Source organism: Ictalurus furcatus, chromosome 4 (genome assembly GCF_023375685.1).
Source record: "Ictalurus furcatus strain D&B chromosome 4, Billie_1.0, whole genome shotgun sequence".
NCBI classification, from domain to species: domain Eukaryota; kingdom Metazoa; phylum Chordata; class Actinopteri; order Siluriformes; family Ictaluridae; genus Ictalurus; species Ictalurus furcatus.
In genome coordinates, this window is record NC_071258.1 from 8020555 (window position 1) to 8044484 (window position 23930).

Consider the following 23930-nt stretch of genomic DNA (forward strand, 5'->3'; position numbering starts at 1 on the left):
GTCAACAAGACTCGAATGAATGGCTTTTTCACTTAAGCGAATAAAATCACATAAAGGCAGTAGCATCATTTTATCATAGACAGTAATGTTTGGGACAAATTACACTTATTTGATCTACAGTAATGTTTCTTAATTGTTGTTGATGAACATCAAATTCCTTCAACACTTAGTTGGAGGGCTGGATAAATAGTTTCCTAAACACATTCCCATACAGCTTCCACACTACATAGCATGTAATATCACATTCTAGAACCTGTCTAGTGCATTATATGTAAGAAATAACACTGTGTGCTGTTGTAGGAAAATAATCAATGATGGTGCCTCGGCCCACTCGTTCAGACCTGTACATTTTGGTAGGCAACTAAAAGTGTAGAAGCTTGGATCCTAAACATTTGAAAGTGGATCTATGCAAGAACAGAATAAGTATGCAACTTTGAAAAGTATTCAAATATTGCATTTTATTCTGGCTCGGTGAAGGAATTTCTATACAATTCCAAGTCCTCAGTCAACAGGATGGGGATCGAGGACAACAACTGCAGCATATTTCTCACATGCACAGGACGCCATCGCTCACCCACTCCCTCACATCCTGTCATCACTCTAGTTGTTCTTAGGTACTTCCTAGTCCCGATTTAGCAGCAAAGCAGATGGAAAAATAATTCAGAACAGACAGTGGCCATTTTTGCTTTTTAGCCCTAGAGGTCTACAGTCTATTGATGAAAGCGGATACACAGCGCTACTGTATACATGTTTAATCTGACGGTAATTTCAGCCTCCATCCAATATTTTTTGCTCCATGCATTCTGCTCTCTCCACCTTTCTCTTGGCTGAGGAGTTCAGAGCCCTATCCAGCATAAACAGACATGCAGGATATCACACAGCAGCTGAACAAACACCTTTTCTTTCACAGTCTGCTTGATTCTCCCATGTCTCGTGCTCCTGCTGCAATGCTATGCTCCTTTATTTGGCTTGGATTTACTGGGTCGCCATCATTATACACCGTGATTGATCCCTCATGCAGCTGCTTTAACTGCTCCCGTCTGCTTTCTATAGTACACACTTAACACCTTGCCTATACGCCTGTAAAGCTCAGATGAGGTAATAGTGGCAAAAATAATCCATATTTAACTGCACGTTGCATTCTAATTTATTTGATGATTTTTGCTTGCTAATCTAACACCAGACTGAAAATGAAGGGAAATGGACCAGAGGTCAGTAACCCACAAACCCTATTAGATTTGAGTCCTACATAAACAGAAAAAGTCTGAAAGATACTTCTCCATTCTGTGTGTGTGTGTGTGTGTGTGTGTGTGTGTGTGTGTGTGTGTGTGTGTGTGTGTGTGTGTGTGTGAGACCACAAATGTCTCAGGAAATGATAATGGGCTAATAGCAATACTGTCCCTACCCTCCTGCTGGGTCTGAAGTAGGCTAGCACTCAAACAAACAAATCTTTTTATCAGACCCTATGTGTTAGGAAAGGAAGTCTAGATTAAAGTACAAGCAGAACATGTAATTTTAAACCATTAAATACAATTCACGTAGTATATCAAGTTTAATATATTTTTTTCTTACTGCTCATAAACTATTAAATTGGCCTAGACACATTCCTACACATTTACCCTTGTTTAAAAGACCAGGATCTATGAACTTGGACATAAATATGTAATTTAAAAAAAAAAAAAAAAATCCTGTGTCCTCATGTCCCAAATATCCAAATATGACTAGCATGATATAACAGTTATAGCTAACAGCTAGAAAACTAGCTCTCGTTTATCACAGCTAGACACAGTATCAAAAGTGACTCAGTATCAAAGTCCTGAATTCCATCGTAAACTTCTCAGCAGTTTATCTTAACTGAATCTAAAGATTTAAAAATATACATTAACAGCAATTACTATCATTAGCTCACTTAGCAAGTCAGCTAGCTAATGGCTAGTAAACCACCTTACTTTTATCACAGCTAGACACAAGTGATATTTCAGTATCAAAGTCTTGATTTGCATTGTAATCGCCTCACCGGTTTATTTTAACTAAATCCAAAGCTTTAAAACTATACATTAACAACTATCACTAGCATTAGCTCACTTAGCTAGTCAGATAGGTAACTGCTAGTTGACTAGCTCACTTTTATCACAGCTAGACACAAGCTATATTTCAGTATCAGGGTCTTGAATTCCATCATAATCTTTTTTTTTTTTTAACTGAATTAAAAGTTTTTAAAATATACATTGACAGCAATCACTAACAGCTAGATAACTGCTAATGAACTAGCTTGCTTTTATCATAGGCACACAGTAGTAGTAGTAGAAAGTAGTATTTCAGTATTGAAGTTATCGAAAAACAGTTTATTTTGACTGAATTTAAGTATGAAAAATATATTTACATTTACAGCAATCACTACCATTAGCTACGTTAGCTAGTCCACTGGCTATCTGATTATAAACTAGCTCTCATTTGTCACAGGTCAAATGTCTGAGCCTTGATGTGACTTTTACATTGTGTTGACAAAGCTGACCAAACACTAATCTAATATCAGTCATAATCATTCATCAGAATCAGTCATAAAAAAAAGAGTTACACCAGATTTTTAATCTCAGGGCTACACCTCGTGGTTATTTAAGCCTGTAAACTATATATGAGAAATGTTGTATGTTCAGAGAATCCTGTGCTATTGTTTTGTATTATTCATAGACCCATTCTGCTGAGAGGACTGTGGTTGGTATAAATATTTTGTATTCTCTGTAAAATGAATAGATAACAGTTTCCATATATGAGCTAAAACTCAGAAAGGGCTATGACCGTCTCCTCTTTTGGGATTTGGAAAGTGAAATCCCAAAGAGAGTGATGAGAGTTACGAAGCCATTAGCAGGAAGCTGCACTTAGTCAAAAGACTGTCAGTTTTTTTCTTTTTGTTTTTATAATGGAACTGCACTACGCTACAGCATATCTTCAGCATTGCTTGTTTTGTAGTTGTTTTTGTCATTATAAAATAAAAATTAAAGGGGGACCTATTATGCAAAATGAACTTTTGCATTAAATGTGTGTCGGCAGTATGTGTACACAACCACCCTATAATGGTAAAAATCCACCCACTCCTTTTTTTATATTCCCCATAAATCATAAACAGTGTCTCAAAATGAGTCGTTCATATTTTCTATCCAATGTGACATCACGTTTGAACAGGGCCCGCCCATGACTGGTGACAGACTCTGCCCTTTTAGCATAGCTCCTCCCCCGAGTGAGGTGCACACAGTCTGCCATGTTGTCTGTGCTGGAACAGCTACAGTGATAAGAAGAATTTCTCAGCTTCGTGTCTTCATGTACTCCCGGCATCAGAGCTACTGAAGATGCAGTGGAGTAGTTTTATTTTTGAAGGAAATGTGCGCCCCAAAAATAGCTAAATTCGTATATATTTGTTTGAATCATTTTACACCAGACTGCTTTGTGAACGAGGATCAATACAAAGCAAGATTTGCTGAAAAGTTTATTCTCAAGCATGGATCAGTACCAACTGTTCGTGATCCAGGTTCATATCCAGAAGATGTAAGTATCGTATTGTATGTTTTGTGAATGTTTGCAAATCGCCTTTCCGAATGTGCTTGTTAGCAAATTCCACAGCTAATGCTGCTAAAGTTACCATTGTCTCTGATTGTATTCACAGAGACCAGAGCTATATCGTCATTTTTATTTTTAACCCAGAAACACTTACTGTCTGTATAATTCATACATTATAGGGTCGAACACCATTATTTACAGTGTCAGTCAAATTGGTTCTCCTGAATTGTTGTTGCCGTAGTATCCGAAGCACGAGCTGTAAAGACACAGCCCTCTTCCGGAAAAGGGGCAGGTAGCAGCAGCTCATTTGCATTTAAAGAGACACACGAAAATAGCATGTTTTCGCTTGCACCGAAAAAGGTGCATTTATAGCATGGTATAATAAATGATCTGTGGGGTATTTTGAGCTGTAACTTCACAGACACATTCTGGGGACAGCTGAGACTTATATTACGTCTTGTAAAAAGAGGCATAATAGGTCTCCTTTAAGCTAACAATAAATTAGTGCTGTCTCTCAGTGGCTGGTTTGTAATTATTGACCTGTAGTTGACTCCAAAGGAAGTTGGGGCCAGTTGGATCTTACATTACACTGACTGAAATGAGACTGAGTGTATCCTCTAACTCGGGTATCACATGCCAGAGTCCTGATGGCAATTCCCTCAAACGTTATGAGTCGGTGGTGACTCTTTCTCTTTCTCTCTCTCTCTCTCTCTCTCTCTCTCTGCTCACTAACTTTTTAGTTAGAAGATTAAATTACCCGATGGAAAGTAAAAGCAAAAGTGGTTTAATATATTGTACATATGGTGTCTCGGGGAAACCCTTCACGGGGTACTATTTTGACATTTTCTGTTTTTATATATATATATATATATATATATATATATATATATATATATATATATATATATATATATATATATATAATATATATTGTTTTAAAAACTAAAGGTTTGAAAACAATTTCTGAACTAAAATATGTTTTACTTGTGTATATGTATATCAACCAGAAGTATAATTATAATAAATATAACATTTGAAACGCTTTTTGTCCCAAAAAGGGGGAAAAGGAGAACATTGCATTTAAAGTTTACATTCTGACTGCACTGGAAGTCAGCAGCACACTGCTGTCACTATCTTAAAACAACTACTATTTATTGATTTAATTTGCATATGATTTAACTTAATTAACACAATATAAAAATAATAATGCCTACCTTATACCTGTTGTTATTCATAAGCTACAGCCAATTTGCAGCCATGTTTGTTAAACTGGCTCCTTACCTACATAACGATCTTTCTAGAAAGCCAAAGCAAGATTAGAAGGTAAACAAAAACATTTCTACATTGTCTTGATGCAATATGTTTATGGTTTCCTAAAGCTGGTATGCCAAAGTATGTTAGGTTTTCCTAGCCCCATACATGTGAAAAAAATGGACTTTATTGATTGCAGTCTATTACGTTATCTGTTTTTATTTATTCGTAAATGTTTAAATGAACCCATTTGTAATGAGTATCAGGTTAATCTTGCATCCAGGAACATCCGAAAGTGAGAACTGCATATGTCTCTGAGTACAATAAAATGAACAAACAAACAAAAATATTGAATTTTTAAAAATTACATAACCATTTCTCTGGCAGTTAATGGAGCTCTTTTGTTCTGTGGTAATAACTAATTACTCTTCCCTATCTCTATAAATTCATGCTTATACATACAATGTTAGTGCTCACTATTTCTTGGTCATATGTATTATTATTTTTTTTTATGCAATACTGAAGCTTCAGTAAATATGCATGAAGTGTTTTTCCATCCACAGCATATTGAAAGCTTTTGACCTTGTAAGCAGGGTTTTAAACAATTTTCAATTAGTCTGTCATTGTTAATAAGGCTGGTGTGTGGATGTTTTTTGTTTGTGAAAGCGTAGGCTGTGATTCCCTGCAGTGTTGTAAAGCAGATGGTGATCCAGTGCTGGACAGCCCTCTACGTTAAGTGTGCTCTTGTGTCTACTGCTGCTATTTCTGGTCTACTGATGAGCCTCTTTATCATGAGGGATTCTGGTATGTTATGGCCCAGATAACTATTGGCACATACCCAGATGAGCTGTCTAAATTCTGTGGAAAAAGTGTGTTTCTGGTCCCGAACCACAGCATTTAATGACCTAACTGGGAAGAAGCGCTTCACTAAGATTTGCACTGTAGACCTGGAACTTTGCAAGAAGATCATCTTAATGATAATCTTGATGTAATCTAAATATTGCATTTCCCAAAAAAGTTTATGTCCAAGTCTCATCCTTTCTTCAGTGGATAATCTCAACTGAATATTGTAGATTTGTACCTGAGAACTTCTGCTGTAATCATAACGCTTACAGCAACCTGTTGAAACATCCCTTTACGCACTTTGTACTGTTTGACCTTATAGTATACAGTTGTAGAAGAGTAATGATTTATAATCCCACGATCCTCAGTTACCTCTGGCTCATTAGGGATCTAAATCTACATCTGGATTTCTGTAAAACAAGTAAAGTGAAGTTTTACTTTTCTTGACAAAAACCATATTTTATTATCCGGCACATCTGCCATCAGAGCAATAGTCGAGTGGCCACTCAGGACCACTCAGGATTTCCCATGATGAAAGAGGTGGTAGCTAGTTTCCCTTTGTTTAGTGTGACTTTCAAAGGGGATACGTCAGATACTATTTGCCGGAACAGTCTTTTCATTCACGCATCAATAGTGCTACAATAATGCCCACTGAGCGGACTCGGTCTTACTGGACACCTCTCGTTACTCCTTCTGTTTAGAGTATACTGTTAAATCACTGACCGGTTTGACTCCCACCACCCTAACCTGTTCCATTTTCCTCCTTCCTGCTCCTTCCTTTGAGCTATTTTCTTGTGTTGTAGCTCAGATTTTTAACTCCAGAGCTGGTTGTCTGCACTACAGTTGACTTTTACTTACACTTCTCAACTGAACTGAATTAAAAATCTTGTTTGGTAGCACTACTTGTATTGTTCTCTGCTCGATATATTGCTGTGCTTGTATTTCCTTATTTGTAAGTCGCTTTGGATAAAAGTCTGCTAAATGAATAAATGTAAACTTCTGGTTTGTGTAGGACTAGATGGGCGCACAGGTGTCCTCAACTGTCTCTGTTTGAAGTAGATCACAGGGGCTTTGATCATGAAGACACACACACACACACACACAGGCACTATGGCACCCACAGATGTTTACCATACAGGTGACCTCATGGGTCGAGGAATTTTCTTTGTCTCTGAGGGCTACTTGATACCAAGAGGTGATGAAGGAGAACGAGGCAGAGTAAACCTTAACCCAGTGCTTTGAAGTGGCAGTAATGTAGTCGATGGCTCTATTTAGAAATATAACAAGATTTTCACCAGTCTTGTCTGTGCAGTATTGGTAGATATGTTTGTTTGTTTGTGTGCTGCTTATCCTTTGTCATTTTCTTTTAATATGTACACGTATGTTTTTGGAAATTTGACTTGATTGTCTGTTGAACGTTATATCCACACTGTTTTATATGCTATGTCAAATTGGCAGTTCATGTCCATTTCAAATGCAGCTCGAGTAGCCTTCAGCGTTCCTGCTTAAAGGCTAAAGGTTCAGGTTTAAAGCATTTACATTTATGGCATTTGGTAGACGGCCTTATCCAGAGCGACTTATATTTATCTCATTTATACATCTGAGCAGTTGAGGGTTAAGGGCCTTGCTCAGGGGCCCAGCAGTAGGAGCTTAGTGTTGCTGGGATTTGAACTTTGAACGAGCTTCCGATCAGTAGTCCAAGTCTTAACCATTGAGCTACCACATTTAGGTTTATCTTAATTTCCCTGCTTTTCTTGGATTCAATAATGCTTTTCAGTTCCTTGTCCCTGCCTCTCACTGGGACTAGTGTTGAAGTATCATGGTATGGCAATGATATCATACCATGATACTTGATGATATCATTGAGGTTCTGCTAACAAAAAGTGCCAACACCGGGCACTATAGTTTCAGATATTTCAAATATTTCATGAAGAAAAGCAGGGAGAATGAAACAATTTGGTACGAAAAATAGTTTTTAATATCTAGTTAGTTTCGTTTTATGGTGAGTCACTGACACCTATCCGTAATGGCGGGATGTAGAAAAGTGATCACGATCTTCTTCTATCACAATACCAATAACGTATCAGCATATTGCCAAGCTCTAGACTAGTGTCTAGTTATTTAAGCATGTAAAGCAACGTTTCATATGGAGAAGTGTAGGTTTTGGATGCTAATCGTATGGAGCATTTCAGAGTTGATTAAAGTTCCGCATTTGTCAGTGGCAGTGTAATTTAATTAGCCCAGAAACTTCATTGGGAGCTGACACTTCTGTCTGGTTTCCACACAGAGCCTTCCACTGGCTTCCTTTAGGCCATGTCTGCATTTGTGCAAGGGTTTGAATAAAGCTTGTTTTAGTTTAATCACTTGATCTTAAAATGACTAACAAAGACAAACATCACTTGCACAGTGATAAACACACTATCATGAAGACTAATAATACAGTTATCTTATTTTGACATTTGACAGATTAATCAAGAAGTCATGCAAACAGCATACTCTGATAATATCAGATTATTTGATTTCACAAAGTTCATTATAGACATCTGGATTTAAGTCCAATAATTAATCCGTTCCATCTTACTGATGACATACGTACGTTCTGCAGTTCCTGGCTTAAATCCTTGTTGTCTGTGTCAGTAAATGTAACATTCTTATTAATTCACATGAATTAGCTTAGTTAAAGGCCTCAATTTTTGAGTGAAGACATTCAAAAAGTTGCTTCACCCTTTTCTTTGAGCACATGCACTTTAAGGTAACCTCATTAATCTGCTTCCTCCCGTAGTGGAAATGTCAGGGTCTGATATGGCACGTTATGGGAAATCCATTAAACATGGCAGGCCTGTCAGGGGAAATGCGAGAGCAGCTGTACTTAGTGTGTTTAGTACAGTGTGGTGCACTGGGGCTTCTGGGAGCCACGGTCTTAATGAACTCTGTTCTTTATATTCTTTATGGCAGGTGAGCTGTTACATGATGGAGTGCGATGTGGGTTGGCTAAAAAAAGCTCCTATTAAGTCTGGTGATGTCTGGTTGCATTGCCGGCAATGTGTGACTCTTAACTAATACGTAAAGACACAAACACACACGCAGATTATGATTAGTTAGTTAGTTAGTTAGTTACATTTATATAGTGCTTTTCTAGACACTCAAAGTGCTTTTACATTGTATGGGGGAAATCTCCTCAACCACCACTAGTGCATAGCATTCACCTGGATGATGTGACGGCAGCCATAGTGCGCCAGAACGCCCACCACACACCAGCTATTGGTGGAGAGGAGAGTGATGTAGCCGATTCAGAGATGGGGATTATTAGGGGGCCCTGATAGATGAGGGCCAATGCGTGTTTTACCCCTACTCTTTATGAGAGAAGTGTCCTGGGATTTTTAATGACCACTGAGAGTCTTGACCGAAAGACAGTGCTGTTTTTACAGTATAGTGTCCCCGTTGCTATACTGGGGCATTAGGCCCCACACAGACCTGCTGGCCTCACTAATACCACTTCCATCAGCAACCTTAGAGTTCCCCAGGAGGACTCCCATCCAGGTACTGGCCAGGCTCAACCCTGCTTAGCTTCAGTGGGACACCAGGCGAGAAACCATGGTCTTAGCCAGAAAAACAAAAACTCCTACTTTATTATTATTGACTTTCATAAAACAAAAGTTTTCATTTCCTACATGTTTAAACTTATTGTGCTTTACGGTAATGCAACACACCTCGATACTGTCACTGTAGTGTATGCTACTCATTCTGATTTCCTCAAAGCTATCATATAACTCTCCTACTTACGTCATGTAGTCACCTCACGGCTGAACATAGCGAGAGAAAATGAAGATGCTAGCGTAACTTACTATTTCTTGCAGTGCGAGGAAAGAGCACCACAGCTCATACCAGAAAAGTGGTCACTGACTTGCTTTTTTATATTTTATTTTGTCGAGGGCGCAAACACAATGTGCTACATGAGAAACTTTAGTTTGATAAGTATAAAATTCATAAACTCATTCATTTCATGATAACTGATATTAATACACTTAACTACCAAACTAGCTTGTTATACCGTATTACATCACGTTGGCTATTACCACTATTCAGCCAAGCCAGTTAGGTTTTTGGACAAGCACCCTGGAGCTTTTACTTTCCTGGTCAGCTAAGATTTGTCCACATATTGACTGATATTTTTCTTTTGTCTATGTGCAGAGATTCGAGCTCAACTGGTAGAGCAGCAGAAATGTCTGGAACAGCAAACAGAGATGAGGGTCCAGCTTCTGCAGGACCTCCAGGACTTCTTCCGCAAGAAATCTGAGATCGAGATGGAGTATTCTCGTAACCTGGAGAAGCTGGCTGAACGCTTCATGGCCAAGACCAGAAGCACCAAGGACCACCAACAATACAAGTGAGTGCTGTGTTTGTTCTTATGAGTGATCCATCTGACACTTAGTGTGTTTGGTGATTGACACACAACCTGAGCAGATAGCTAATATATACTTAACCGACTGAGCGCAGTTTGATTCATCAGTCGTAGTATATGAACATGAAATTTATTCGATTGCAAATAACATGACAGTCTAAAGATTCTTCTTCCCATTGATTAACCATTTACTAAATGACACCTCCAAAAATTGCATTTTAATATTGCACTGTTTATTTACTTGCCTTAGCTGGAAGAAATGGATGAAAAGCGGCATTCAATTATTCTTGTAAAACCTATTTATACATTTGTTTATCAATAAATTCAAAGGAAATTAAATGCAATATCCTATGTGGACAGGCGGGAATGTTTGGTTTCACACTATTAAACCATATTTATATTTTAGAGTTTCCTCAGTCCGTTTTAACAGACTTTTAGTGTCTTGTCTTAGGGAATTAAAAGAGAATGAGTTTGGTGAATGAGAATGAGTTCTCGCTTTCAGAACAGATACACCCAAAAATTGGAGTCTTGGGAACTGTAAATATTTTGTGAAGACAGTTTTAAAGGTGGTTAAGGTACCATCTCTGTGTTGGCTCACTGATTTGTGTGGCAGTTACTCACATGAGCACGAATGGTGCATTGATATGTAATTAAATAAATATACGCTTTTATTTTCTCATAGCATTACTGTACACTAATCATTAAAAGTTCAGTTTGAATGCTCCTTGAGAGCGTAAATCAGTGGACTATAAATCTAGAACCAATTTTAGAACCACCTAAACTTTCCTTACAGCTCAAATGAAATATTATAATATTACATACAAAATGTCCATCAGTCCTAGAGTCACTGAGTTTATTTTTCTTTTGAAAGTTTTTCATGAGTGAAGACACTGAGCTACAACCCAGGACGGTAAAGCTGCAGGAATGTTGAAACGCTTTTAAAACAAACCTGCGGTCTTTTTGTCCTGTCGGAGTCCACTATTGTCAAGAAGACAGGCCTACATTTGCATGATGTTTAAACTGGTTGGATAGGAAATATCTAACGGCTGTTTGCCTTAGGCTTCTGTAAATAGAGCAGTCGGCTTGCTGCCGACCCAAATGAGTCCAGCAGCTGTGAGTCTGACTGTAACGGCTGCAAGTTTCTGTTTTCATTGTGTGATATACTGGCCTGTCAGAGTAGAGGCAGTCTAAATACTTATGCAGGCCATTTGAATACGTGTGAAACTCGTGGGGATGGGAAGCCAGGCTTATCCTACCTCAGGCCATAGGCTTATATATGGGAAAGGAAACATCGGAACAAAACACTGACTCTTATGTGGGTTTTTGCCAATTTCATGGCTTTCCCTTGTAGAGTTTTGCAGCGTAAGAAGTCTGGACAGTGCTGCTGTGAATCAAGAGATGAGTGCTAAATGCACAGTGAAGTTTTGTTGTGATTTTATTAGACATTAGGGTCATTATATTGATTTTATAATATGTCAGAACAAACCCAAATCAAATATATATGTATTAGCTAGCCCATTGGTCAAGGAAAATGCTTTGGTGTTAACTAGGCTAAAAAGTTGTAGGTAATATAATGTAATATAACGATGCATGGCGAACTAACTAGCACTACAAACTAGCATTACACACACACAAATAATTCAATTCTTGCTTTCGTCTTCATAATCATCTCTCGATTTAGTTAATCGTAGGAGGTGAGTTATATGACAGCTTTGCACTGCAGTTTATTTTGCTCAGTTTTGTCAGTATTTCCACTTACCTGAGTGTTCCTGGCTCAGAAAAGATCATCTGTCAACAGTACACCCCAAACAAATCCAGTGGGATTTGGAACAAATAGTGTTAGCTATACTTATAACATTGTGGTGTAATGCACCACCTTGAAGCTCATTAGGTTTTAACATAAACTTTTTTTGTTTTGTCAGCAAGAGTAGGGGTTTTTCCTTTACTGGTTGGTGAAACAACTTGTCCACCAGGCAATTAAGAATTAAGGGCTAAGAGCCCGGACATGAAATCTCCTTGTCTCGGCCACCCACTCTGCTGATTTGTCCACCCTTGTCACGGATCCTGCCGATGCCGTGATTTCACCCAGAGAAAGCCTATGAGACTGGAGGAATACTCCCAAAACACAATAAAAATTTGCTCAATACTGCAGTAGTGATTAGCAACTAATATGTTTTGTTCAGCCCTATGCTGGAGAGCATCTTACTTATGCAATGCAGGATTATTGATAAATTATGTTTTTTATGAAAATGGCAAATCTCAAGCTCATGTGGAAACAATATTACATGATCACAAGGTAAAGGTAAGTTTTGATTTGAGGTTGTCTTTAAGCGCAGAGTAAATGGCTTAAATAGGGCTTTGAAGTTGGGATTAAATACATACCTCTATATGTGTGATGGCCTGCAAAGACAAATTGTCTGTAGTTATCTGTTCCAGCTGTGCGTTTTATTTAAAGCTCCTCTCCGTTGTCGGCATTTTACTTGTAGCACAACCTGAAGACTCACAAGATGGGAAGTGAGGAAATCTGCTTGAGGATATAGGGCGAGGAATTCAAACAAAGTTGTCTAATATCCCACCGACAACTTTTAAGTGTTGTCTTGGGAGTGCAGTACGTTGTCTCATGTGAGCACACTTCCTCCTGTTTGTGTAGGGCTACTGTGATCCTGAGCATACATACACACACACAAACATGCACAAACAGGGAGAAAAAGAGGCAGCTGGATCAGCAGAAATTTGGTACTCAATGGATAGTGTTCTTCTATAGCCATGTGGTGGCTTCATCCACAAAGGGAGAGTGCAGCTGTTTGCTGAACTAACACATCCGGCTCTGTTTGTGCAGGGAGGTGTACTGAGATGGATGGGGATGGCGACGATCTGATTACATCCAAAGACCTCCTCCTCCACTACCTCCTAGAGTCTTCAGAAAGACACCAGATTTTGTTTGTGTGCAGAACACATGTTTTATGGATTCTGGCTCAACAGTTATGTCCATTTAGGGGATTCTGTGTTTGACTTGTAGCTTTCATATTGGCAATATTGCAAATATCATTGGCTGTATCTTCATCATACACCATTCTATGATACAGTATAAGCACATCACACAGGCAGTTTGTCTGCAGGAGTTCTCGTGAATAAGCTGGCATTCCACTTCCTCCACTAAGCACTCTATACCGGGTCTCTGAGGACCATTTAACGACCATTAGTGCGTCCATTGGCTCTGGCTATATCGTCCTGTCATGCATTATCTGTTGAATGGGGTTCCTTTCCTGTAGGTAAGGAGTGGAAGTAAATTACCAATGTCGCAAGTAGAATCTTTATTTTTCTGCTGAGTTGTGATTGACTTTGTGCATTCAGCAGCAATGGAGCTGGGTAATTCAGGGGAAAAAAGGCTAGCTAATGAAAGATCCTATCTTTTGCACCAGTGTTAACACTCTTCTGAGTATTACTTAACAGAGGAATAATGTCATAATCAAGATCGTACGTTTTTGTTAGTGTTGTATTGTTGGTAGAGTCGCCAGCCAGACTTAGAGGTATTGCAAGATAATCTGGTACTTTTTTATCTCTAAATGTACTTGGCTATCAAATCTACCCATCTGCTATCACAGCAGAATGCTAGTTGATGGACATTGCAAACAGTTTTAAATTAAATCCAGTGACTGTGTTATGCCTTACTAGAAGCTCACTGGAAACCAGTATATGAAAGTACATTAACATGGAAGTATGAATAACCAATCAGATTTCCACCTTTTAAGATTTGAAGCTTGTGGCCAGCAAAGTGTACGAAAGCTTTGCGAACATGTGAGGATGAGACTAGGTTGGTGAAAACTCACTTGACTGCCCCTTTCTCATCGTTTCCTCCACTTTTTGGCTATAACAGACCTTAAATTTCATTACGTTTGGCATTTTATCAGCAGCTCAACACTGAGTTTCAAAAGCCGACAACATGGCAGCATCAAAGTGACAGTTTGTGCAGAACTTTTAAAGAAATATGAGCACATCTTGCTTATCTGATAGATTTTGCACAAATCTCTACATTGTTTCGGTTCAGCTGTAATCCACTGGCCAATAGTTTATCAGTAAGATCTAAAATTATGCCAGTTTGGATTTCCTCAAGTTGTTTTTTTTGCTGCACTGAGATACTTCTGTTTAATTGCCATTTGCACATGTGTACTCTTGACCTGAAAATGCAGATGTTATGCCAGAACATGTGGGAAACATGTTCGGAAATTCCTGACCAAGGACAGTTGTTCGCAACCCTGGTTTTCGAGTACTTTTGCCTTGCATACTTCGTTTTCTCCTCTTTAACACACTGGATATGGCGAATTTGATCATGAATAGTAGTTTCACAAGCCAGACCTGTAGTTTTCACTACATATTTCTGGTACTTCAATAAACATGTTCAAAGAATTGCATACTTTACCATGAAGAGGCCAAATGACTGAGAGCACAAATGACAAATCACAGACTTGCCCTTAGCCCACTGACAAATGTGCAAGTGTATCTCCTGTATTTGCCACTTTTTAAACAAAACTTGGAATAACTTAAAGATAAAGGGAATCTGGGAACTTTTGTTCAGTCCAGAGACTGTATCTTGCTCTGGAAAGTTTCTTGCTTGGAAACTAGTACATAGAAGTGCTGACAGCCAACTAGATGGTAACACTGTGGGGGCGGAGCTAGTGGCTACCTAAATGTGCAACAGTTATCAGGCACTCCATGGTCATTTGGAGCATCTTAGATTGAGTCCAGGGTTTGTTGTGTTTCCTTTGAGTGTGTGTGGTATAAGATTCTGGGAAGTCACTGGTGGTCACGGCAAGATTGTTTGGCCAGGCCAGAAGGTCATCTCATTAGGAAACAAAGCCGTCACTGCTTTCTCCGAGAGCACACTGAGGGATGGCCACGTCAATTAATTCAGTGTATGAAATCCTAACCTCACGTCCTAACCTAACCTCACGTCCGTAACGGAGAGATGTCACGTCCATAACAATGGGTTTTCCTCATAAATGCGAAAACAAAAATTAAAATAAAATACATATTTCATGTTCTATGGAGAGCCAACCTTTCTCCATTCGGTTTGTATTAATACTTCTGGTTTGTGCGTTTTATTTCACAGAATTTCTACAAAGTATGTCGTCTCTCAATAACTCGTGTCCTTTTTTTGTCCCGTCCATAACGCAGGTATATTTCCCTCGTCTAAAAGAGAATTTATGCATATAGACTGATATTTCTCTGATGTCTGGACTCTATCGTCAGGGGTTTAGGAAAATATAAAAAGATGGTTCAATCTACTGATAATAAATGCATTCTCTGAGAATTTATATTTCAGGTTTTGACTGTAAATGTCACGTCCATAACGCCGGAATTGCTCATTACAAAAGATAACATAACCTCAAACAAAATTAGGTTCACAGCCTATCGCACTTGACTTATGCTATAGGCTACTATCTGGTGAATTTTTAGAGTATACAACTCCATAAAAGGGAGATGAGAGTCAACAAGACTTGAACAAATGAACAATGTGCACAGGTTTTCACCAAGAGAACAGAGAGCACAAACGAATAGCCTAACAAACAGTACAGTTCACTTAGTAGATCAGCCTGAATATCTCTGACATAACTGCTTATTTTGCTATGTGAGCCAGGTGGTTTGTTCATAGAGATGGGGGTGGTGGTGAAATGGAGGGCACGGGGGCAGTGGTGGCTTGGTGGTTAAGGCTCTGGGTTACTGATCGGAAGGTTGTGGGTTCAAGTCCCAGCGCTGCCGGGCTGCCACTGTTGGGCAAGGCTCTGACCCCAGCTTCCTGACATGCTAGGGTCTGCGAAGAAAAGAATTTCACTGTGCTGCAATGTATCTGTGATCAATATAGACTCATTATAAACACTATAGGTTGGGACGCTGATGGTTTCTATAGCCTGAGTGTTATCTGTTGCTGTTCGAACCTAATGGCTGTTCACCTTCACCACTGTTAACTCGCTGTTGAATTTTTTGGTCATAAATTTTGTCTTTGTCCTTGGACGTTTTAAATAAGCAGACTCGTCGTCCTTGCCAGTACTAAATTCAGGAAGAAATATGATGACCTATGAGCAGTTTATTATGGCACAGGTTTCCTGTTCATTTGACTTATGTGTGCCAAATTCGTATTCCATACAGCTTTAACTACAAGTTAAGCAGAATTTCACTTCACTATTCAGCATTGTCACATGCTTTCCATATGTTCTGCAGTATGAAAGAAAAGTCCCTAGTGCCTGCCTACTCAGTATACAGACCGAGGAGTTTCTTGAAAGGTTTTATGGTAATTGCCATCTGACCAAGCCTTCTCGTGCTGCCATAACTCTCAGTCTGAAATCTCCTTCTGCAAAGTGTGCTCATCCAGGCTTTTAGTTCAATTACATTATCCATTTCATCCAGTCTGATCTCCCTCCCCATGCTCCCATGCCGGTTTTTTTTTTTTTTTTTTTTTTTTTTTTTTTTTAAACTTTGAGGATTGTTTCTTATCAATTTATGCATGCTGTCGTTCCGTCCGAGAGATTCACTTCCTGTTTCTGTTTTAAATGCTGTGGTGTTTTGTGAAAGTATGACTGAAAATGTCAACTCAGCTGTTCTTTCTCTCTCTCTCTCTCTCTCTCTCTCTCTCTCTCTCTCTCTGTCCTGTCTACGTGGCATGTGGATGTCCGTGTCATACGGTTCAGGGCTGGGATGTGTTGACCCACCTGTTGTGTTGACACATGCCGCCTGTTTTGCAGGCTTGGCCTCTGGACCAAAGGTGATTCTAGCTTTTATACCTTGGTGAGAATGCATGGTGTAATAGTAATACCTCTGCAGGTGAAAAAAATACGCAATAGTAGCAGTATGGTTGTTTCAAAATATGAGAGGTTTGAATTGATTAACAGTAATCAGTCACAAGCTTCCTCTATTTTTACTACATCTTGCTGGAAAGCAAGTTAAAGGATAGTAATATTGGAGTGAAACTATTTATGGTTCTCCCTGTGATCGCTGTATCACACTACTGCCTCTTGAACTTTTCAAGAATGACTACCTGTTCATTGTCTCACAACTCACAACTCCAGCTTGTTAGTTTCAGCGAATGCGAATAGTTGACTAAGAAATTATTATCTTAGTTAACTTCAGTGATGTGATTGAAGACTCAGATCTGTATTTGGCATGGTTGCTGTATCCTGTTGCAATATTATAGCGTTAGAAACAACCACAGCATTATCAGTCAACATTAATTCCTAACTTTAAAGAACATTTATCCAGATGCTTTCTGGCTAGCTAACTTACTTGGAAGATATCCACACCTCAGTTCAGTTCTTCTGGCACACAGTATGGCATCAAATGTTCATTGAAGCTCAAATGAACACAAATCAGTGTGGTGGCTGTTGTGTTACGATTTGCCTATCAGACAAGGGCTTCAGGGTTTTTAACTCTCCATATAACCAAATCCATGTAAATGGCATTGAAACATCTGGCATCATCGAGCAGAGAGAGAGAGAGAGATCGTGCAGCAGCATGCAATGAGCAGACTTGTGACCTGAGCAAAGATTCAGGAAAGATTTAAGTCTAAGTTTAGCTCAAGTCCCGAGTGGTTTAGCTTATGTCAAGCCATTGCACAACAAAGGGGAGGAGTTTTTCAACGTTTGCGGAGTGTTTAGTGCTGTACCACTTCCTTTGACAGCTTTCAGCAATTTAATTGACTTGGAGAACGTAACCCCAAATAGGGTCTTGAATGGCCTGTGCTCTGGCTTAAGGAGTGGTTTAGATTTAGATACTGAGGAATACTAAACAGATATAGAACAAGTTACACACAACTGAAACGTTCTCTAAACTATGACGGTTTTAACAGCTTTAAAACAGTGTAAATTTTCGTCTGTCCTTATCTCTGTATTCCAACACTACCCCAAATATTCCCTTAGCAGAATAAACTTCCCTGAGTTTCAAAGGACTTCATGTAGGCCCAGGGTCGGGGGTTCGATTCCCGCCGGGGCCATGTGTGTGCGGAGTTTGCATGTTCTCCCCGTGCTGCGGGGGTTTCCTCCGGGTACTCCGGTTTCCTCCCCCAGTCCAAAGACATGCATGGTAGGCTGATTGGCGTGTCTAAAGTGTCCGTAGTGTATGAATGGGTATGTGAGTGTGCCCTGCGATGGACTGGCACCCTGTCCAGGGTGTACCCCGCCTTGTGCCCCATGCTCCCTGGGATAGGCTCCAGGTTCCCCCGCGACCCTGAAGAAGGAGTAAGCGGTAGAAGATGGATGGATGGATGTATGAGATATGTATAGCACTGTATTGAGTGATTATAATTTGCCAAGATTAACAACTCTTCCGTTACTGGTTTTGTCCCCACGTCAGATGAATCTAAAAAGGTGAATTCAGTTGAATTGAAGATAATGTAACTGAGGCTGTAATAAATATATGATGAATTTCATATTTATAAAATGTGCTCTAAAAATGAAAGAAAATCAGAATATCAGTACTTTTACTGATTGCTGAAAAACTATAGCTCCCGCATTTAACGCAGTGTTTGCGGTAGCATCCTGGAGGTTTTTAACGATGGTTTTGGAAGGTGAGAGGAATCCGGAGAACCCAAAGGAAACCCATGCGGACATGGGGGGATTGTATACAGGAACTTCACTCAGACAGCAACCGGAGCTTAGGATTGAACTGGGGAACCTGGAGCTGTGAGGTAGCAACGCTACCTGCTGATAATGATAAACAATTACATTTAATGTGACTAAGGACTAATCTTATTTTGTTTCAAAGATGTGAATGAATGTAGGCTTGTAACAAACAGAGGGGATATAAAAAAAAAAAACTTTAAGATAATTGAGTAATAAAGTGCAGTAATATTATTTGTTCCTCAATTTTCAGAATAATTATGATCATACTTTCAATATTGAGTAAAATAATTGCATTTCGCCATTATCTAACCAACTCTGCTTTCTGTATTCTTACTTTTTTTCCTCTTTTTTTGTCTGCAGAAAAGACCAGAACCTCCTTTCCCCAGTGAACTGTTGGTATCTGTTGTTGAACCAGGTGAGGCGGGAGAGTAAAGACCACGCCACGCTGAGCGACATCTATCTGAACAATGTCATCATGCGCTTCATGCAGATCAGCGAGGACTCAACACGCCTTATGAAGAAGGTTAGAGCTGCAGCTGTCCTGCTTCCTCAATAGACAGACGAGAAAGCAAACAACACCAACACATAAAAGCAGTATGCGTCTTTACATTCATTCTGTTTCCTGGTGGTTAACTGAGCTCCTGAGGCTCCCATGTGGAATCACATCCGCCATTTGGTCTCTTTTAGGTTAGCCCTTTGTTTGGTCTGTGTTCCTTTCAAGTAACTCTCACCATATCCCACATATACACCATACATCTGTTCTGTGCTGTTATATTCAAAGGACTAGAGCGTAAAAACCCCCATTTGAGACACGACTGCCCTTTCTGCAGTTAGCTCTTTGTGAAGCAGGATCATGTGCCTGTACTTTTTGTGGATTTTTGCCGTTCTTTTGAGCAGTGCCAATATTCTCTCGTCAGATTCGCGAGGTGGGTCTGACCATACGGCCTGTTGTGGTTCCACTCTGAAAGAGAAGCTTTAATTATGCTTCCCTCTGGCCGGTTGACATCTGTGGCCCTTTTTTTTTCGGAAGGACAACGTCTTTAACATTCATGCTTTCCCGTATCACTTTAAGTTGACCACAGGACTAAATTACAAGGCCCAAAAGTTGCGGGGAGATGGTTAGAGTCAGTTAAGGGAACTGATGAGCTGTGCTGTAAGACCTCGAGATGGGGAAAGCCAGAGGGTCCCTTCCAAACCAGGGAAAATACTAGCCTTCTCTTAATGCGAGCCAAAATGCCATACTTCACTCTTACTGTTTCCCTGATGTGATTCAGAGGTACTTATTTTTGTGTGGGATGTTGAGGGGCCTATGATAAAAGAACAGATGTGCCATGTGTGCACCACAGCTGCTTTCAGCAATATGACTGGCTGATACTGGAGCATAATAACAGAGATTGAAGACTCATGAGTCATTAATGTACTGTAGCAGAGAATACTTGTGTAGCAAGGTCACAGTCTAACACTATGTGTTGTCCTCATGTATTCTCTTTCCTGCTCGCTCCCTTTCCTCACTGTCTCCAGCTCTGTCATCCTTTGTCTCTCGTAGTGTTGTGACAGTGCACGTATAGGGCAGAGACAGTGGGTTGTACTTCTAAATTGCCTTGAGTTTCATGTGTCATGCTTAGAAATTTATAGCAGGGTTAAAAGTATCCGCACCCTGTAATCAGCGCTCTCTCAGCAGGATTTGACCACAACATAGTTTCAGTAATGATCCTCACACACAGGCCATACATACACACAGCTGGCTCACTGACACACTGTTAGTCTCTGTGTGTGTCTATGAGAGAGAGAGAGATCAGGTCAGCTAACACTGCATGTGCTTACACGCAGTGAAATTCTGATCTTTATCTGATTTAGCTAGTTATCAGAATGAAAGATTATCAAGCATTCAGATAACAATGAAGTACAATGAAATCCTAATGAAGCCAATGAAATCGTTTGAATGTTAGCTTAATAATCAGATTATCCAGCACATGTGTATATATATTCTTATTCCATCCATCCATCCATCCATCTTCTATACCGCTTTATCCATTTCAGGGTCATGGGGAAACCTGGAGCCTATATATTGTTATTCTCTAGCATATTTTGTTTTTGTAAATCTGTGCATGTGCGTTAACGTTCCTGATGAGGGGAAAAAAAGGCTTAAAAAAAGGATCAAAATAAAGACAGGCTTAAGACAGACAGCAAATTTGTGCAGTTATTTTCTAATTACTTAACCATGTTAATGAATCTTTTTCAGTGTTATAAATGTATTTCATGAAAGCGTTATTAATATGGAAAGATTGTTTGATGGTAGATTGTGTCTTAAATGATCAAATTGATCTGAAACGATCCATCATCGAGCCGTAGTGAACTAAGGGCGGTTTCGGTGTTATTTTTTCACGTCACGCAGGCCGAACGAAACGAGGCTGCGGGCCTTGTGCTTGACACATGTGCCATATCGCTTCCTTCTGATTAGCTGACCTTGTTGAACTACTAAGTAAGCATGTTTCGAGACAGTTGGGTTCTCACTCACAAGCTTTATGCTCTGTATGCTACTACCGCAGGTGCTGCCGCCTCATAAGACGTGTGAAAGAAAAAGTAGAGCTCATAATGAATATCAAACGAAAATATCGCAATACATGATATGAAATACTCAGATGAGGATGGGCTCCCTTCTGAGTCTGGTTCCTCTAAAGGTTTCTTCATCGTATCATCTTAGGGAGTTTTTTCCTCGCCACCGTCACCACTGGATTGCTCAATAGGGATAAATTCACACACTTAAAATCTGTATCCTTATATGTATCTATGAAGCTGCTTTGAGACAATGTCCATTGTAAAAAGCGCTATACAGATCAAATTGAAATGGAAATACATGAAATTTGTCTTGCCAGTTTTTTTTTTTGTATCAAGATATTTGAGACAACAGTATTCTGTCTCATGCCTTCCTAATATTTACCAGAAAAACAACCCAAGAGCCACTCATTGGTCGCCAGTAACCTCAAGTCAGTTGTCCTTCAAATTGATTAAATAAATAAATAAATACAAGTGATTCATTTAAAAAAAATGATTGTGTTTGTTAGGAAAAATGGAAAAATCGAACACTGCCTTACTTTTTGCTCAATAAAGAATAATTTTCCTCAAGCTAACAGTGCTAGCATCTCACTAGTAGAACATGTGTTTTAAAATAATTACTCCATGCTTATAGCAGTGCTACTGAATGAAATATGATTATCGACTGATTCATATCGTTTTATCAGATTGCACAAGAGCATGTAAACACATTAATTGGAGTTGTTTTTTCCCCAGAAACATTCAAATTGTGTACATTAGTAAACACAATAGTAACTTATTTTGTGGTAAATCTTTACCAATTCAACCTGTACACATAAAGCACTTGAAACATTTCCCCCCCTCTCTTTACTATATCATTTTCAATCGTCTATTATTCTGAGGTATTTAAAAACAAACAAACAAACAAAAAAAACCCAACAACAACAGGAGTTTGGCCTGTACACAATGCAGCTTCTTATTAAAAAGAATGATTATCTGTCTTGACAGTGTGCACTATAAAGTAGCTGTGGTTACTGTGGTGGGAAAAAAAAATTAAATAAACTACATTCTTAAAAATGTTAAAGCAGCTTTATTTCATTCAACCTCAAACGGAGTTTGGCATCATAGGAATGCTTTGCTAACTGCAAGTATGCATTTCCAGCATGAAGTTCCTTCATGGATGGTCAGGTTTTAAGACATGCATTTTGTTTTTATTATTTATTCCTCTGGCTTTTTCCGTGCTTGTGGGTTATTTTAGGGACGCAGTGGTCTGATGGGAAGTGAAGGTGAATTTGCGCAGTCCTGGAAGCTCAATGAAAAGAGCACTTTTTCGAGCCGGGTTGCAGAATATTTTTGCACTATATTTTTATGTACGTATGTATGTATTTATTTATTTATTTATTAAACACACATGTGTATTGACTAGAAGTTGCTTCTGTGTCATTTTAGTGCACTATAGCTATAAAATCACACCAAGTTTTTTTTAAAGAAAAGAAAAGAAAAGAAAACTGTAGCAAGCTCAGTGTGTCCTCATTTGCAGTATGGTTTTACGATTTATAACCCGCTGCCATGAAGCCCCTGTCAGCTCGAGTATGGCAGCATATTTCACCAGCGCTGATTTATGACTGGGTTTGACACATCGATGCAAATGCTCATAACAATCCCTGAATAGAGCCGTGTTAGTGACAGCACTAGATAATGCTAGGGCATGGTGTCTGCTTGATCATCGTCTAATTTCCTGCCTTTTGGTGTGCTGCGATGCTCACTGTATTCATATTTCACAGCGATTAATGCGGTAAGAATCAGAGGCTTTATACTTCATTTCCAGCTCCACTGGGTGTTACATATGCTGCAGTTCTTCATAAATATCTGAACTAAAGATTATTACAGCATAAATTTCCTAACAGCAAATAGAAAAAGAATAATAAGAAGAATTACAATTTGCGACCAGCTAGAAGAAATGATATCACAGAGCCTGTGAATTCTTCATTCTGATTGGTCAGATGGTGTTGAGCACCAGCTGCACAGTTTGTACATTTTATTTTAATGCTAATACATTCTAATACGTCATAGCTTCTACAACCTCAATTCCAAAAAAGTTGGGACGCTGTGTAAAATGTAAATTAAAACAGAATGCAATGATTTGCAAATCTCATAAATCTCATATCTCTCTGTGTCTGCTTGGGGTCACGTGGACATGGACAGTGTGTATGCCGTCACACAGAGGATGTGCTATGACCCATCAGAGGCATCACACACATGCACACCTGTTTGCAGTGTAGAGTTGTGTAGGTATTTAGTTGGATTATTGTGGCTCTTGACCCTCAATGTCAGGCCAATGCTTATGATTTGAAACCACAGCTTTGGGTTTAGTTACACGACACAAACTTAAACCCTAAGGGCACATTTGTGTTTACAAAGATAATATACGAACACAGAGGATCGTACAGGGGAGGCTTGTAGGTTTGCATTCTGTTGTGGCATTCAGTGTTTACGTGATACAGAATTTTCCATCTCAATACCAAGTGCCAAGATACAAGTGTCTATCATACGAAAATATCCAGTAAATTTGACAGTGGAATAAAACATGAATGAGGTGTGCTGTTGTAAGAAATGTTTTTTTTCCCTCTTTTACCGCATCAATTTGCCAATGTTAACAATTTCTTATTTATTACAGAACAACACGTTTAATGTTGTGGAATGTCTACAAAACAAGTTCGTTCCTGTTATCA

General features: G+C 39.1%; 1 protein-coding gene across 4 annotated transcripts in view; it reads left to right on the top strand.

The window, feature by feature from the left end:
• The window catches only part of srgap1a (SLIT-ROBO Rho GTPase activating protein 1a), a 102040-nt gene that overhangs the window by 22405 nt on the left and 55705 nt on the right, over positions 1–23930 (top strand). For all 4 annotated transcript variants that reach the window (XM_053622784.1, XM_053622785.1, XM_053622787.1 and 1 more), the window contains exons 2-3: positions 9841–10036; positions 19024–19186. In XM_053622784.1, coding sequence (XP_053478759.1) covers positions 9841–10036; positions 19024–19186 — 359 coding nt within the window. The remainder of the gene's footprint in view (positions 1–9840; positions 10037–19023; positions 19187–23930) is intronic.